The 15,677-nt window shown below is 36.6% G+C and overlaps 1 protein-coding gene across 1 annotated transcript; it reads left to right on the top strand.

Moving 5' to 3' along the window:
• Positions 1 to 2,685: 2,685 nt before the first annotated feature.
• On the top strand, positions 2,686 to 12,231 carry LOC145601303 (uncharacterized). The gene is made up of 7 exons (XM_081657302.1): positions 2,686 to 3,133; positions 4,735 to 4,834; positions 4,938 to 5,058; positions 9,099 to 9,220; positions 9,694 to 9,815; positions 9,909 to 10,068; positions 11,885 to 12,231. The coding sequence occupies exons 1-7, from the start codon at positions 3,007 to 3,009 to the stop codon at positions 11,985 to 11,987; spliced, it is 855 nt and encodes a 284-aa protein (XP_081513428.1). The 5' UTR covers positions 2,686 to 3,006; the 3' UTR covers positions 11,988 to 12,231.
• The last annotated feature ends 3,446 nt before the right edge of the window (positions 12,232 to 15,677 follow it).

The following is a 15,677-nucleotide window of genomic DNA, read 5'->3' as shown; positions in this document are numbered from 1 at the left end:
CCCCTTTTTACACGAACCCTAAGTCAATAAATTTTGTCGTCACAAACCCAAACTCAATGGATTTCATCCCATTAAAGCATCCCTAACTAAATTCATCCACTTTACAAAAACCCTAACTCAATTCATCCCATTTACAATTGGAGCACCGACTACAAAAACCCTAACTCACGTCGCCATATACATAATAATCAAATCAACAACTTACCCAAATCCTAAAACCCCCAACTGCAATCAAATCAACTTCTAATCTCACTAAATTCATCCGCTTTACAAAAAGTCCAATTCAATTAGTGCCACTTACAAAAACTCCAATTCAATTAGTGCCAATTACAGAAACCCTAACTCCTGCAACCTACAAACCCTAAAAGAAATCGTGAGTGTAAACAAACAACCAACAAAAAATGCACATCTTGGAAACCCAGTGTAAACAAACTACATTTCAACCTAAAATCCTAATCCTCGCATAAATTAAAACCAGGCCATTAAACACATAAATTTCGTAACAAACAAATTTAAATACTTACTTCTCGCCCCTTTTTGTGCAGGAATGCCTAATTCTTCGCCAAAAAACCAGCGGAATTGAGTAGCGCAATAATGGTGTAGATCTTGGAAGGAACGAGCGAAGAGAAAGCAACAGAGTAAGTGAGAGAGAGAGTAAGTAAGAGAAACAAAGAGTCGAGAGAGAAAGAGTAAAGTGTGGGAGTCAAAAGGCAACTTTGGTAGTATACAAAATACTTGAGTACAATAAACAACCCAACTATAACATACGATAGAAAATACACTAATACAGCTCCAACGGGCTAACAAAAGAATTCAACTGAACTGATCAAACACCCAACGAAATTACACCCTTGCCCCTTGTCTACACTTCCTCGTGCATAACGAAATCCCATTAGGACAAGCTCCCATTGTTGCATAATTGAGGGTATTTCAAGCTCCATTATCGATAAACAGACGAACACTAGGTTAACGTTGTTTTGGATATTTTTGTCCCTCGGGAGAGTTACATCACAAAGTCTGGTCCGGCGTGAGCTGTACCTGCAAAACAACGGAGACTCCGGGTGGTAGGAGCACCCCCCCTCGACGATCAAGTTAGTAATTTGGATAGAAGTAAAAAGGTGCAGAAATTTAGGTAGGTATCTGCTCGAATTCCAAGCTCAAGATGTCTCTATCAAAGAGTAAGTGTGTAATAAATGGTAAAACGTGCCCTTTAAATGAAGGGAATCTCCCTATTTATAGGGTCCTCGGGAATTGTGCCCCTGATTAGGTCATCAAGCCCTAATCATTGGTGGGCTGCGCCGCATTGTGGCTTTCTCGAGATTTGGGCCATGAAGGCCGTCTTTTCTCCCATTTCCTTGGAGTGTCACGTGTTAAGCAATGATTGGTCCATTTTGGACTAACCTAGGGCCGACACATGTCACCCTCCAATTGGGCCACATGGTAGGGTAAAAATACCCTAAACAAACGTTGCTCGCCCTTGCCTCTTGTCTACGCTTCTTCATTCATAACGAAACTCCATTAGGATAAGCTCCCATTGTTGCATAATTGAGGGTATTGCAGGCTCCATTATCGATAATTAGACGAACACTAGGTTAACGTTGCTAACAGTCGGTCTCTTAATAAATTGCTAAACTGACACAAATAACCTTAATTATTTTTATACCGAAAAAACTAAAATACCCCCTTTATTATTTATTTATTTATTTATTTATTTTTGGTGTTAAAAGAGCCACAAGGGCGGGTGATGAAAATCGATCCCAAGATCTCTTCGAGCCGGGAGGGAAGCTCTGACCACTTGAGCTAAGATTTATCCCTCACTCTCAAAATACCCCCTTGATAAACATACAATATTTTTCTCAAGTTCGAGGAAATTGTATTTTGGAAGATTTGTCAGAAAAAACCATTTATAATAACTATTTTGTCGGAAAAAACCTTATAAAAATTTTTTGGCAAGGAGGAACCAGATTGTAAAATATTTTTTTTTGTTGAAAACAACCTGAGATATCTAATCACTCAATTAACTACTAATTTCCCCTTAATTCTTCTAATTACTCATAAATCTCATTAACCAGTTAATAATTAAGTTGATTTATAAATAAAAAAAAATAAAAAATAAAACAAAAACCACCCTCACCACCACCAATCATCCACCCTCTCCTTCTCCCCCTCCCATGGCAGCAGCTAAGCAGCGTCCTCCCCCATCTCCAGTCGCCGCCTGGATCCCCTCACCCCCGCTAACCAACCTCCACCACCGAACTGACCCCCTCCCATTTCCCTTTTTCGAAAAACCACCCACCAACCTTCTGCCATAACCACAACCCAGAAAACCACCCCGAAACCCCAACCAAAACGCTTCATACGCAACCACCCCTCCTCGATCTTCAACAATCCCTCCTTAAATGCCGCAATCTCTCTCCTCCCATCTAATTTCAACTTTGAAATCCACAAATTCGTTCACAAATACGAAGAAGATCTAGTGTTGGTGGTTTCTTTTGGTAGAATTTTTGGGTTAGGGTTTAGGAGGGTGGTCGGTGAGGGTAAATGGGAAAGTGAAGGGGTCGATTCGGCGGTAGAGGTTGATCGGCGGGGGTAAGGGGAGAGGGGAGGGGGCTGCTGCCATGGTGGTGAGGGTGGGGTTTTTCTTTTTTTTTTAAAATTTATAAATCAACTTAATTATTAAATATTTAGTGAGAGTTATGGGTGATTAGAAGAATTAAGGGGAAATTAGTGGTCAATTGAGTGATTAGGGATCCTAAGTTGTTTTCAACAAAAATATTTTACAATTTGGTTTCTCCTTGCTAAAAAATTTTTTTAAGGTTTTTTCCAACAAAATAGTTGTTATAAATGGTTTTTTCTGACAAATTTCCCTTGTATTTTTCTAAACTCTTTTAATTACCCACCCAAAAAAAAAAAAAAAAAAAAAAAAAAAAAACATCTTCAAAGATTAAAGTAAACGAAGCAGAAGACAGGACTCTGTTCTTCCAATTTCTTGCGAAGAATAAAAAAATGGAGAAACGAACAATATACCTTTGGATAATTGCAGTTCTAACCTTCGTTGTGTTGATGATCGTTACTCCTACGATTCCTCAATCTCAAGAGTACCACAACTTTGCTGATCAGCGTCAATTTTTGGGTCAGTCTAATTACTTTGATTTTCTATGAATTTTAATTTTAATTATCTAATCAATTTGAATTTATTTTAGGGTTTAACTTAAAATTGCATAATATATGCTCTTATTATGTCTTTTTAAGAATTTAATTTGTCCATTATTGTGATTCTGTAGTGTTAAATTGTGATTATTGTCCTTGAATAAGAACTATTAAATTTTTTGGTTTAATCAATTGGGCAATTAGAGCTACATCTAATAACTGATATCTGTTATTTCAATTTGGTTTAATGGGTTGTGAGAGAAAAAAAAAAAAAAAAAAAAAAAAAAAGGGGGTTGTGTAGAGCTGTTGGAATCAAGAAGAGGGTAATGAGCATATTAGTTGGTCAGTTGATTTTAATTTGCATGATATTTCCAATAATTGCATCTATTTAATTGTCTATTTGGTCATTAGAATGAGTTTATAATGTAATATTATGGTTTTTGTACTTGAATGAATACTGATGAATATCTCGATTTAGTCGGTCAGGGAGGGTTGGACTGTTGGAGCGAAGTTCAATGACAGATGTTGATAATAATAGTATAGTGAATTGGGTAGTGTAAAGATGTTGGGGACATGAACAGATGAAGGCAGAGGAATTTAAGCTGAATAGCTTTGATTTTATGTTTTTGTGGTATATGTTTAGAAGTTTAAGAATGTGTTATGATGTTATGTCGGCGAAAATTAGATTAGAATGTGTATGAGGAATTGAGGATGATAAGATTTCAATTTCTCTTATTTTAGTAGTCACATTTACGGATTGCACTATTAACATGATTATTGATTTTCGATAGAAGAAATACAAAATGTGCAAGTTGTGTTAGCTGAATAATTGCTCGTACAATCCTAGAAAGCCTTTTTGTATTACATAGATGAGCGTATAAGCTAGTTTTCCTGTTAAAATTATTGTTTATCTTAAACTTCTCAAGACCTTGGAAATACATCCTTGTGGACTAGAGTTAAATACAGATCTAGGAGTATTAGATTAAATAGAAAGTTATTAAGATGTAAGGATTTGCTAGTTGATGAATTCCTTCTTTCTAATCAATAGTTGGGTTTGGTACGTGGTAATTGGGTTATTGTTGTTGATATGTTATTAATGATGTAATCTATATCCTTGCTTCTCTCAACCTTAACATGCTTGTGTGTGGGTGCTTGTTAATTTGTGTTCTTGAGACCTAAAAGATACCTGTACTCGGATCATTACAACTTCCATGAAATTACATGACACTGACTTCTTTTATCTGTTACCAGGTTTAACTAAAGTCAAGCTAAAAGATATTAATCTGTTGTATATTAGGCACAACCATCAACCATGCAATAAATGAGTCAAGTGTAATAGAACCCTTCTTGGCATTAATTTAATTCATGATCTTATTATTAGGATTTACATACTAGCCAAGTTTGCTTTAATGTTGTTAAAAAATGCAATTTTGGTTAAATGATTATAAGGATCACCTTTCTCCTTTGCTTGTCGTCGTTTTTACGTTTTTACATTTTGTGATGATGTTTTATGTATTTCATTACAGATTCAGGGCTTCTATTATTACATAATTATGAAATTAATCTGTTTCGGAGTACTTTCAGGAATCCCCAATATGCTCAATGTCATTTCCAATGTCCCTTTTCTTGTTATTGGCATTATAGGGCTGATACTTTGTCACTATGGAAATTATTTTAAACTGAGGTACTTGTTTGTGGCTTCTATCATGTTCTTTTATTTTCTTTAATCTCATGCTTTAAAGTTGTATTGCTATCAGATATGAATGAAGTTTTATTTTTTAAAAAAGCTTGCAAGGTGAAGTTTGGGGTTGGACTTTTTTCTACATTGGTGTTGCAGCCGTTGGTTTTGGTTCATCTTACTATCATCTCCAACCAAATGATGCTCGACTGGTGTGGGATCGCTTACCGGTGAGTTTTTCTGTTTAATAATCTAGCATGCTATTATCTATTGCTACGCCACGCGCATAGCACTTCGGCGTGTGGATGCGTATTTGTTGATTGTTCATTATGAAAGTGTAGTTGTAATTTGTACATTTTTGTGTCGAAGTGTATTTTGCAATTCGTAATGTGAATTCTGGAAAATTATTGAAATCGGAGTTAAAGCCGGGATAAAAATGAGCCAACCAATAAGTAATGTTATGGTCCAAAGGGCTATTTAAGTCCAATTTACATCGACAAAAACAATATTGTCAATCAATCAATCAAAGCCTTAGTCCCATAAGTGGGGCTGACTAACATGAACCAAATTTGATTATTCCATGTAGTCATCGACATAAATCTTCCTCCTCCATCTCTCAAGGTCCAATGCTTCATCCTCATGCAAATCCATATACCTCATATGCTTTCTAACTCTTTCCAATCAAGTCATTTTCGGTCTCCCTCTCCCTTGTTTAAGCTTTCCATGGTCCCACTCTTCCATTCTTCGAACCGGTGCACCCTCGGGTCTCCGTTTTACATTCTCAAATTAACACAGGCGATTTTCTCTTAGTACTTTCTTGCGAATAACTTTATTTCTGATTCTATCTCTTAGAATGTTCCCACACATCCACTGTATCATGCACATTTCCGTAACCTCCATCTTTTTAATGTGCTCCTTCTTAAAAGTCCAACATTATATACCATAGAGCAACACTTGTCTTATGGCAGTCCTATACAATTTCCCTTCAACCGTAAGGGAATGCTTCGGCCACGTAACACTCCCGTGGCCTGATGGGCGTTAGAACGGTCGCACATTCCATACTCAATCAAACACATTTTTAAACAAACATCTCACAAACCAAGCACAATAATAGTAAGAGTTCGGTCCACAAGGAACAAAATATAATTTGCTAAAGATCTTAACACGCAAGCTAATTCGAAGTCTTTTGGTGATTGGAGGTTCGTCAAGTACACAAACAAACTATAGTTCTAATTCAAGTGACTAAAGACACTAGGGAATGGGATCCACTCAACCATGGCAATTAAGCAAATTAAGAGTAAAATAAACAAGAGATAGCAAAGACTATATGTAAGATCAACCTCACGCAATTAGGAAACAACTCACACTATTAAACTTAGATACCTCATTAGTTTAGCAATAGAAGATAAATAATCAAATTGCAATAAGTAATGACATACTCAATTTGCATTTTCATGTCAAACTAAGCATAACATGCTATCAAGTTCCTAAATCAAGGGTAGCTAATCCTATTATGAAGAACTAACAAGCAATCTCATACAATCAATTTAATCGCAAATCAAGCATCAATACTTCTCCAAAGTTTACATAACTAACCATTAGGTTGAGCTTCACCCAACCCCTAGCAAAAAGGACTACTCACAACTTATTTTAAGTGACATGCAAACAAAAATTAGAGTTCTAACTAGTTCAATAATTGGGGAAAAGTGATTAACTAATGATAACACTATCATCCAACAACAAATTATCAAGAACTAAAGTGACTTAACTAACATGCAATGACAAAATAAGAAATTAAGTAGAGAAAAGTATAAGAAAGTTACTAATTGAAGCTTCAAAATGTTGAGTACGAGTGTTGAATCTTGAGAATAATCCTTGAAACTAGCTATTACAATGATGAATTTGAGGAAAACTAAGCTAAATTACCAAAGTGGATTGTTTCAAACTAAGAGGAGATGTTGTAAACTATACTACTGCTGCCTACCTAAAAATAAACTAAAGGGGTCGTATTTATACTCCCCGAATTACATAAGTTAATCCGTCAAAATAAGACGGCTCCTGCTCTAGAGATAGGAGCGCCCGCTCCTCGTATCACCCGAAGAAATCAGAATACAAAACATCGGGGAGGAGCGCCCGCTCCAGGTTTTCTGCACGCCCGCTCCCCTGTTCTTCGAATATGGGCAGAATCAACTTCAAGGGAAGGAGTGCCTATTCCATGGAGGGCGCATGCCCGCTCTTCCCTGCTTCACCTTGAGCCAGATTGTAACCAAGCAGCCAGGAGCGCCCGCTCCTCAGGTAAGAGCGCCCGATCCTTAAACATATGCGCCCGCTCCTGCTGGTCAGAAGAAGGCAGATTCAAAAGTGTTGGGGAGGGCGCTCCTGGGTTAAAAAAAAAAAAAAAAAAGAGATTCTCTTTTCACTTTTTATCCTCTTACCCCCAATTTCTCTCCATTCGCTCCTCTTTTCTTACTCTCTCTCCTCTTTCCTATCTCCTCTTGCTCTCTAAAAACCCCATTTTTCTCCTACTTCTCTCTTCAAAATCTTTATCATCTCATCAATTTTCTCACTAAAAATTCACAATTTTTCTCTTCTCCACTAAATTCTCTATCTATCAACACCAAATTTACCCAAATTCAATCACAAAATTTGCAAACCATAGAAGACCACACTAGAAAATTAAAGGAAAGCTTTGATTTTTCAAGAAATTGGAGCAAAGGAAGCAAGAATCGAGCAAGGCTTGGAAGTTTTAGAGTATTTTCATACTCTAGTTGGTATAATTCTCTTCCTTACTTCACTTTCCCTCTTAAACCCTAGTGGATTTTCTCCAAATTTCATTATTCTTAGTTATTTTTGATGAATTGTGTGGTTTACTTCATGATTTGTTGAGAATTTGAGGATTTCTGCATTTAAAGTGAAATTTGATTAAAGCTTGTGGAAATTTGAATATGATTTGCTAGGTATTGGTGATTGAAAATTGTGATTGTTGTGGATTAGAATTATTGTGTGTTGATTGGAATCATTGTTGATTGTGAATTTTGTGTGGAAATCTTTGTGGGCCTTCATTTACTGATGGTGCTTTTGCTACTCTTTTTCCTCACTTCCTCCCTTTTGTAAATGATAATCTTTCTTACCATTTTACAAAATTCCCTGCACAAGTCAATAAAAATAGCTTAAATCATGCTTGTAATTGGTAACGTTTTGTAGGACCATGAGAATAATTGACTTATTACAAAATTCCCTGCACAAGTCAATTGGGTTAACACTCCTCCCCGCACTTTGTCCAGTAGAATGATGTCCAGTAATTTTCTGTAATCTTCCCAACAGTAGAATGACGTTCATAGAAATAAATTTTAGCTGATTTGTAGCTCAAATCTGACAAATTTCACACTATTCAAAAAATTTAAAGATCACTTACTAACCAATGATGATTGAAAAGGGATATCAATAGAAAGATTATACCTTTTGATATTTTTATTTATGTTCTCGTTTTCAGTATGCTTTATCTCTGTTCTCTTTATTCCCATTTCACTCGATTTGGTGATTCCACTATCTCTCTCTCCTTCCGGTTTGACTCAGAAGCTCTGGTTCCTGCCTATCATTGCGTTATGTTTGATTCTACGGCGACGTTTGTGAATCCGAAATTCAAAAACCCCGGATAATTGCTCCGCTACAAATTTTTATAAATTGAGTAACTACCACCAATAGCTGAATAATCCACCATATTAGAACCCTAAATTGTCCAACAACTAATTTAACAAAAGTGTGAAATTGAACTCCCAAATGAGATTTATATTCGACGGTTAAACCAAACAAAATAAAAATAAAAAACCAAACCTCAACAGCAAGCTTCAATGGAGGAGAAAGAGCAAAACATGGAGAACTCAAATTTTCAATGGTGGTGATGAAAGAGGAGGAAAGAGAAGAAAGAGGGAGGGGTAAGCAGCTATCTCACTGAAAGAGAGGGGTAAGAGGAGGAGAAGAAGTTGTGGTTCTGGTGAGTACTCAGCAAACAAGAGTAGATGATAGATGGAAGGGGCAAAAATGTATTTGGACTTTTTTAAGGGTGTTTTCATCCGAACACTGTAGGTAAGGATTTTAGGGGCAAGGTTGTGGCTTTTTAAGACTTATTTATAGATTATAGATTATACATTGTGCTCCATTTATCCTTTCTCTGACTTATTCATTACCTGAATCTTACAACTTTTTATATTCTGATGCAATTAGAGGATGCTTACATATTCTGTGAAATATCTTTCATATTTGCATACAGATGACTATTGCATTCACGTCACTTGTTGCAATTTTTATTATGGAGAGGATTGATGAGCAAAAGGGGACTGCATCTATTATACCTTTGCTTCTAGCAGGCATTATCAGCATACTGTATTGGCGGTGAGATCTCTTTTATTTATATTACTACTATTTTTCTTCTGTTTTCCAAATTAATTGATTATGTTGTTGTGTTTTAAGTGTTTCAACATCAATGTTGAAATGAAGGTTAAGAGACACATTAATGGTTTATGTAGGCAAGTGTAGACTAGGCAATAACTCTGGCAAAAAAGATGGAGGGATTTTTTTTTTTTTGTTTTCCCCCACATTTTCCATCTTCATTTATAATTGTAACTGCACCTTACTAAAAAAAAATTCCTAGCTTCGCCCTAGGAGAAAATGGTTACGTTATGTAGTATCATAGAGGTTTATAATGATTCTTTTTAAGCCTTAAATGTTGGATAGAGCTAACTGATCTATCATTCCTTCATTATTTTGATGAAAAGACTTTTTTTTTCATCTGCTTTAGATGTGGCTTCAGTTAATTGTGTAGAAGTTTGCAAATGTCTGATCCTACTTTACTCACACCTGTACAGGTTTTTTGATGATCTTCGTCCTTATGCAGTTGTGCAGTTCGTGCCTTGCATAGCCTTGCCCTTGATGGCCATTCTATTGCCTCCCATGTACACACATTCCACTTACTGGCTTTGGGCTGCAGGTTTGTGGTATTGATCATGATGCTTTTAATTTTGTAGAGATTATATCAAGATCTGTGTCCTGCTTTACTTTTGCTTTTCTTTTCTATGTGCAGCTTTCTATCTACTTGCAAAGATATTAGAAGCTGAAGATAAACCTGTTTATGAGTTGACTCGTCATGTTGTCAGTGGACACACTTTGAAGCATTTATCTGCTGCTGTTGTTCCAGTGTTCCTGACACTCATGCTTGCCAAAAGAACCATTGAAACAGAGAGGTAATTTTGCTTTCTTTCAGCCGCTACAAGCAGCTATCCACTATAATCCTTTTCTGTATCATTATATGAAGGGGGACAAACCAGTTTTGGCAAGTTCTATATATCAATTTATACATGCTATATTGCTTTTGAATACACCCTTAAAACTTTACAAGTCTATGGAGGAAGGAAATGCAATACAAGGAGTTTGTTCTCCTTCTTGGTATACTAGCAGTTTTAGTAGCCGGTAGCTGTTAAATTAACGATTAGTTTTCAGATAGATTTTTTATCCGTTGAAATGCTGAATGATAAATGTGTGAATGCTAGCTTTAAGCTGTGAAATTTTCCTTTATCGGGCATGTTCAACAATATTAGTTGTAGTAGTTATGAGTTAATGCTAGCTTTGAGAATAGATGTCAGCAATAAACTAGTAGCTATTAGATATTGCTAAGCATATTATTATTTGGATTAAGTAGTATTTAGACATGTTGCTGAACACATGCAACTTACTACTACTACTAGGTCTACAACTACTTGTGTGACTAAGCTCTGTTCGAGGAGTATAAATTAGTGAGTACATTAAGTTTTTATTGTAAGCTTTATTTATTTTTATTTTTTTCCCATCCATTTTAGCTATGATATTATACATAATGTTAATGCATTCCCTTCCCTTGAAAAGTTAGAAAACAGAAAATTAAATCGGGTTATAACCTGATATGGATGAATTGAGATAGCCTTGGACCTCACCATAGTTGTCCATCAATGCACTCTCTAGTTTCCTTAGCTAAATGTTCTCTTGCCTCTTTAAGTATAATAAAAGTCAATATAAGCCATAAACTCTAGTTCCTGATTTGATAATCAGGAAAAGGTGCACCATCTATACTAACATATTAAAATAAAAATAAAATAAAATAAAAAAACAAAAATTTAACAACCATGGGAAAACCTTACAAGCATCAGCTAGACGATTATACTTCCTGCTGGTTCATTTCTGGTACTACTGTTGTAACCATATAATTTGCAAAACAAAGAGCTTATAAATATTCTTGAATGAGAAAAGCAATGAACAAAATAATTAAGGATGCAATCTACATGAACATTCTTTCCTTGATTTTATCACCCCAAGTCAGATTACCCATTACAACAGTGTGAGTAGTTGGAGTTCCAAGGCCGTTCACTTCCATGCTTGTGTTCTAGTGCTCTTCTCGTACATGTCAACACTATGGATTTTTAGTGAGTCAGAGTCTCAGAGAAGATGACAGCAAGGTTTTTATTTATTTGTTTTTTAATTTTTTTTATTTTTAATAATCTGCTTATCTTAACCATTGTAACATTTAATGCGTCAAAAAAAAAAAAAAAAAAAAAAAAAAAAAAAAAACATTGAAACATATAAGGTGTAGATATGAGACATTTTTTAATGGGCAATCAGTTGCCTGTGAACAGGTTAGCTCATGGGTTCTTTGATAGATCCTCTTGTTCTGATACTCATGACTGCCCATCACATGCTTTCATACAACTCCCCTTTGCCCGTCTCCCTACCCCTCATTCTCCAACATTCTTGAGACGTGGCACTGCAGTTGTGCAACACGGAAGCCTTTTAGGTTGTTGTGTAGAGATTGTTGTTTGAGGCATTTTTCCTGAAATTGCGGTTGAGCAACATTTGTCCCCTGTCTCCAGTAATTAGTGTATTCTAAGCCATCTGTGAAGAAGATGTGCAAAATTGCAACTTCACTCTTATCAGGAGAGTTTTTATCTGTCTACATTGATAATTCTACTACCTGGTTGTTTCAGTAGCATCTGCTTTGTCATGTGATTTTGTTTTAATTTTACAATGTAGGGTGAGTTTGTTCATGGTATGGAGAAGTTCATGGACAAAAGTAAGTAAAGACGAGATCAGAGTACAGAGTTCTGAATACCATGTGGTTTCAAATCAAGAATGATGCTGGATTTGTTCTTTATTGGATGAGTATCAACATCTGAATGCAAAGTGATACACAACTGGTCAACATATACTGCTTAATTCTATAGCAAATAAGGCTAATTGGTGATGTCTCTTATATTTATCCTTTTTGTGTAATCTCTTTCCTGTTTCTTTGCTCTAGGCCTGTATAACTGTATATGTAAACAGAACAATCATTCATATAAATTGTAACGAGCTGTGCAGGAACTTTTTTTCTTTCTCAACTAATTAATGCCATGCTCCAATTAATACAAAAATCAGAGTACATGGTAAAATATATCCAGCTTAAATACATGTTTTAGTCCGTTCTAAAGTTTTCAAGGAGGAAGGTAATTCCTTGTTCCGGGAGCGCAAGTTTAAACTTGCTTTTTCCAAGTATGATTTAGCGAGTAAAGTGTTATGTTTTAGTTTGCCTTCATCCCAAGAGACATATGCTATGTTTCGGTCTTTGGCCCTAAATTTGAATCTCAATTTGGCTGCTAAGTTAGTGATCGAGCACCGCGTTTCTCTGAGCTGCGTGCAAGAATGATTATTGATATCTCTCAATCGTTGGTGCCGAGTGTTTCATCCCTGTCACTAAGGAAAAGGTTGTGTGGGTTTATTTTAGATACGAGGGTATCTTCAAATTCTGCAAACAATGTGGTTTGGTATGTAGGAGTTTATAGGTACTACGCAGCGGAAATAATATGAATCATATTCAATAAATTAAAGTACCTAATCCCAAGAATCACATGCATAACACACAAGACACTTATTCATACCTTTGAAGCGTGAATTCCACGAAGCTATTTGACAGGCAAATCAGGGAGAAAATAGAGCCCAAGTGTTGCTCCTCTACTTAGTCCACGAGATTTGAACGAGTCGCCCACCAATACTAGATTGGTCGAGTGATTGTAGAAAAGCGCGATCACCACCTTTTCGGACAACCGACCACCGCACGAACCACCACCACCATGAGACACCACCGTGCGTCGAGGAGGAGGAGAGAGCTGTGAGAGAGAGGAATATGAGAGGGGTTGGGTTTCGTGTTTCTAATTCGGGTTTGATCAAAAGATCAGTAAATTGCATACATGCAAACCTAGGCACCTAGTCTATTTATAATCCCATTGTAATTAGACTAGTGCACGAAGCCCAAAACCCTCCTTATTCCTCCATATGGCCGGCCACCTAGAGTGATGAGGCCCATGATGGGCCTCGTCCTCTAATGCTCGATCTAGCCCCCTTTGTGTGACCTTATAGGATTCATCCAATTGGGCTTTGGCCTATTTTACTAGTCCAAAGATCGTAAGTACCTCTAGCTATGGAAAAACGACGACCCAAATGTCCGGACTTAATTATCTCCATAATTTGATCCAATTATATATCTAGTAATTGCACTCGACGAAGACATAACTCCTTCATGGTAGGCCATTCAACGAGAAGGTACAACTTATCTTCTCAAGTTGTGAGACGAAGACACTTCGGCAGCGGATGGCTGCTAGGGAACAGAGCGGCCTTCACATCTTGTATGGTCCTATGGACCAACCTTATTATCATACCATGATACGTATCTCAATCGAAGACTTCGCTGGATCGATACTTTTTTAGGAACATAGCCATTAATATCAGGCGATTGGATGATCCAAAGGATTTATAAGCAGAGTTGTGTCGCCAAAGGAACGACGACATTACAGGGTCAGAGTTCGATCAGTCCTCGCCGTCAAAGAAACGGAGGTGTACTATTCTGGAGATGACAATCCGGCTGAGGATTCACAAAATCAAGGGGAGGTAGATTTTGCTCCAAACCTAACACCCTCTCCTTGTCGTCACTATGGGCTGCAGGGGGGCCCTTATGCCCAGTTTCATCCATCACAGCAACCCAGGCTTAGGAGGAGCCTAAGTGAAGAAGAGGAACCAGCGATGACATGTTTTGGTGGCTAGTTACAGATTTCTACTAGCAGCCCACCTCGATAGAGCCTAGCCTATGCACAACAAGGGGCCTCTATTCCCCCACCACCTTTGCAACATCGTTTTGCAAATTCTACTTTTGAGGTGGGGGAGTCGTCAGGCACAAATCAGCAAAATCAACAACAAAGGCAAGGATCGACTTTGTTCCAGAGTTAAGAATTTCGGAATAGGCTGCGACCCCTTTCACACATTTAAGCTCGCTTGCTCCGACGGGTCTTCTTCAAGATGTTGCCAATCATGGGTTTGCAGCACCTCCACCATCAAGTGTGCCAACTCCTTCACAATTTCTTTTAGCACCGCCCCCTCAACCAAGGGTAACGCGCATTTCTTATCTTAATACTACTATTCTACCTTATGCTAGGAATATTATTGAAGAAGGTAGGAGGCTTGTGCACTCTCTTACTAATAGTAGGGCTACTTCTAGAGTTTACCAAGAACCACTACCAGATAGGTTTTCGTTATTTGAGCCAAATTTCTCTCATATGCTGGCAATGGAGTTTGATCCTTGTAGACACCCATTTGTGTCTCCCCAAAACCAAACCCAGTGATGAATACCTTTCACGTCGAACCATTATCGAATTAGATGAAAGTGGTTGAAAGTCAAGTGTTGCGGTTTAGTTTTAATTAAAATTCTCTTCTCTCTGTTTTTTAAAAATAACTCTATTTATTTGAAAATAGCCAAACCAGTTTAGTTTGGTCCATAATTGAGGTCCAATAATAGTGTAGTTGGATGGGGTTTGAAAAGACCTTTCCAACGATATATTATAAGCCCAATTCCGATGAATATTGAGGAAGTTATGGCCAATATACTAAATTGGGCCCGGTTAATTATTTAAATACGGCCCAATGATCTAGAGGAGGGCCCAATGTTAATTATTATTCCTAAAATTATTAGGATTAATTATAATTTTCTGGAAGTTTCTAGAAGATTCTTTTTAATTCTAATATTATTAGATTTAATAATTATTTATTTTAAAATAGACTTTTATTTAGAGTAAAATATTATTTTATTAACTTAAAAATACGTATTTTATCTTCTGTACGGATTCCGTAGATCAAGTTGATTAAAGATCGGATTCCGCGTGAAGAAAACGCGCTAATACAGTCTGTCGCCAAACGACAGACCTTGTCGCGTCGCGACAGAGTCGATTCCTGGCGACAGCGTGTAGTTTTATTCCTTATCAAATTCTATGTTTTTCCGGACTATTTTCATTATAAATAGGGTTCGAATCCCTGTTTTCAGAATCATCAATTCTCATCAATTCTTCCTTAATTCTCTCTATTCTCTCTTGAGCAATATATGCTTTCTTTCTCCCTCTCTTTCTAAACTAGCTTTTTCAAATACAATTCCGCATTCAGAAGACTTAGAATCTCTTAGCCAAGTTCGAAGTTGTCTTCGCTCTAGACGTGCAAGGTTTGATAATTTCTGAGGGTTTGGTCCAAAACTAGTCAAAACTTTATTTAATTTGATTTCAGTTTAATTCTTTAATTATTCTTTATTGATTTTCATTGAAGTTTACTAACTTGTGTATTTTGTTATTAGAAAGAGGTACGAGGCTTCAAAGTATGTAATCTTATTAATCTCTTTCAATGTAGAAAGCATGTTATTTATTGTTTAATATTCCTAGTATCATGTTAGGATGCCTTCAATTCCTAGTATCGTGTTAGGATGTTATTTTATGCTTTCTAGTATCATGTTTAGGGTGCCTTTACTCTTTTCTAA

The sequence above is a fragment of the Chenopodium album genome, chromosome 21 (assembly GCF_948465745.1).
Source record: "Chenopodium album chromosome 21, dcCheAlbu1.1, whole genome shotgun sequence".
Lineage (NCBI taxonomy): Eukaryota > Viridiplantae > Streptophyta > Magnoliopsida > Caryophyllales > Amaranthaceae > Chenopodium > Chenopodium album.
The sequence above is the reverse complement of the archived record's forward strand: the minus strand, read 5'-3'. Positions and strand labels throughout refer to the sequence as shown.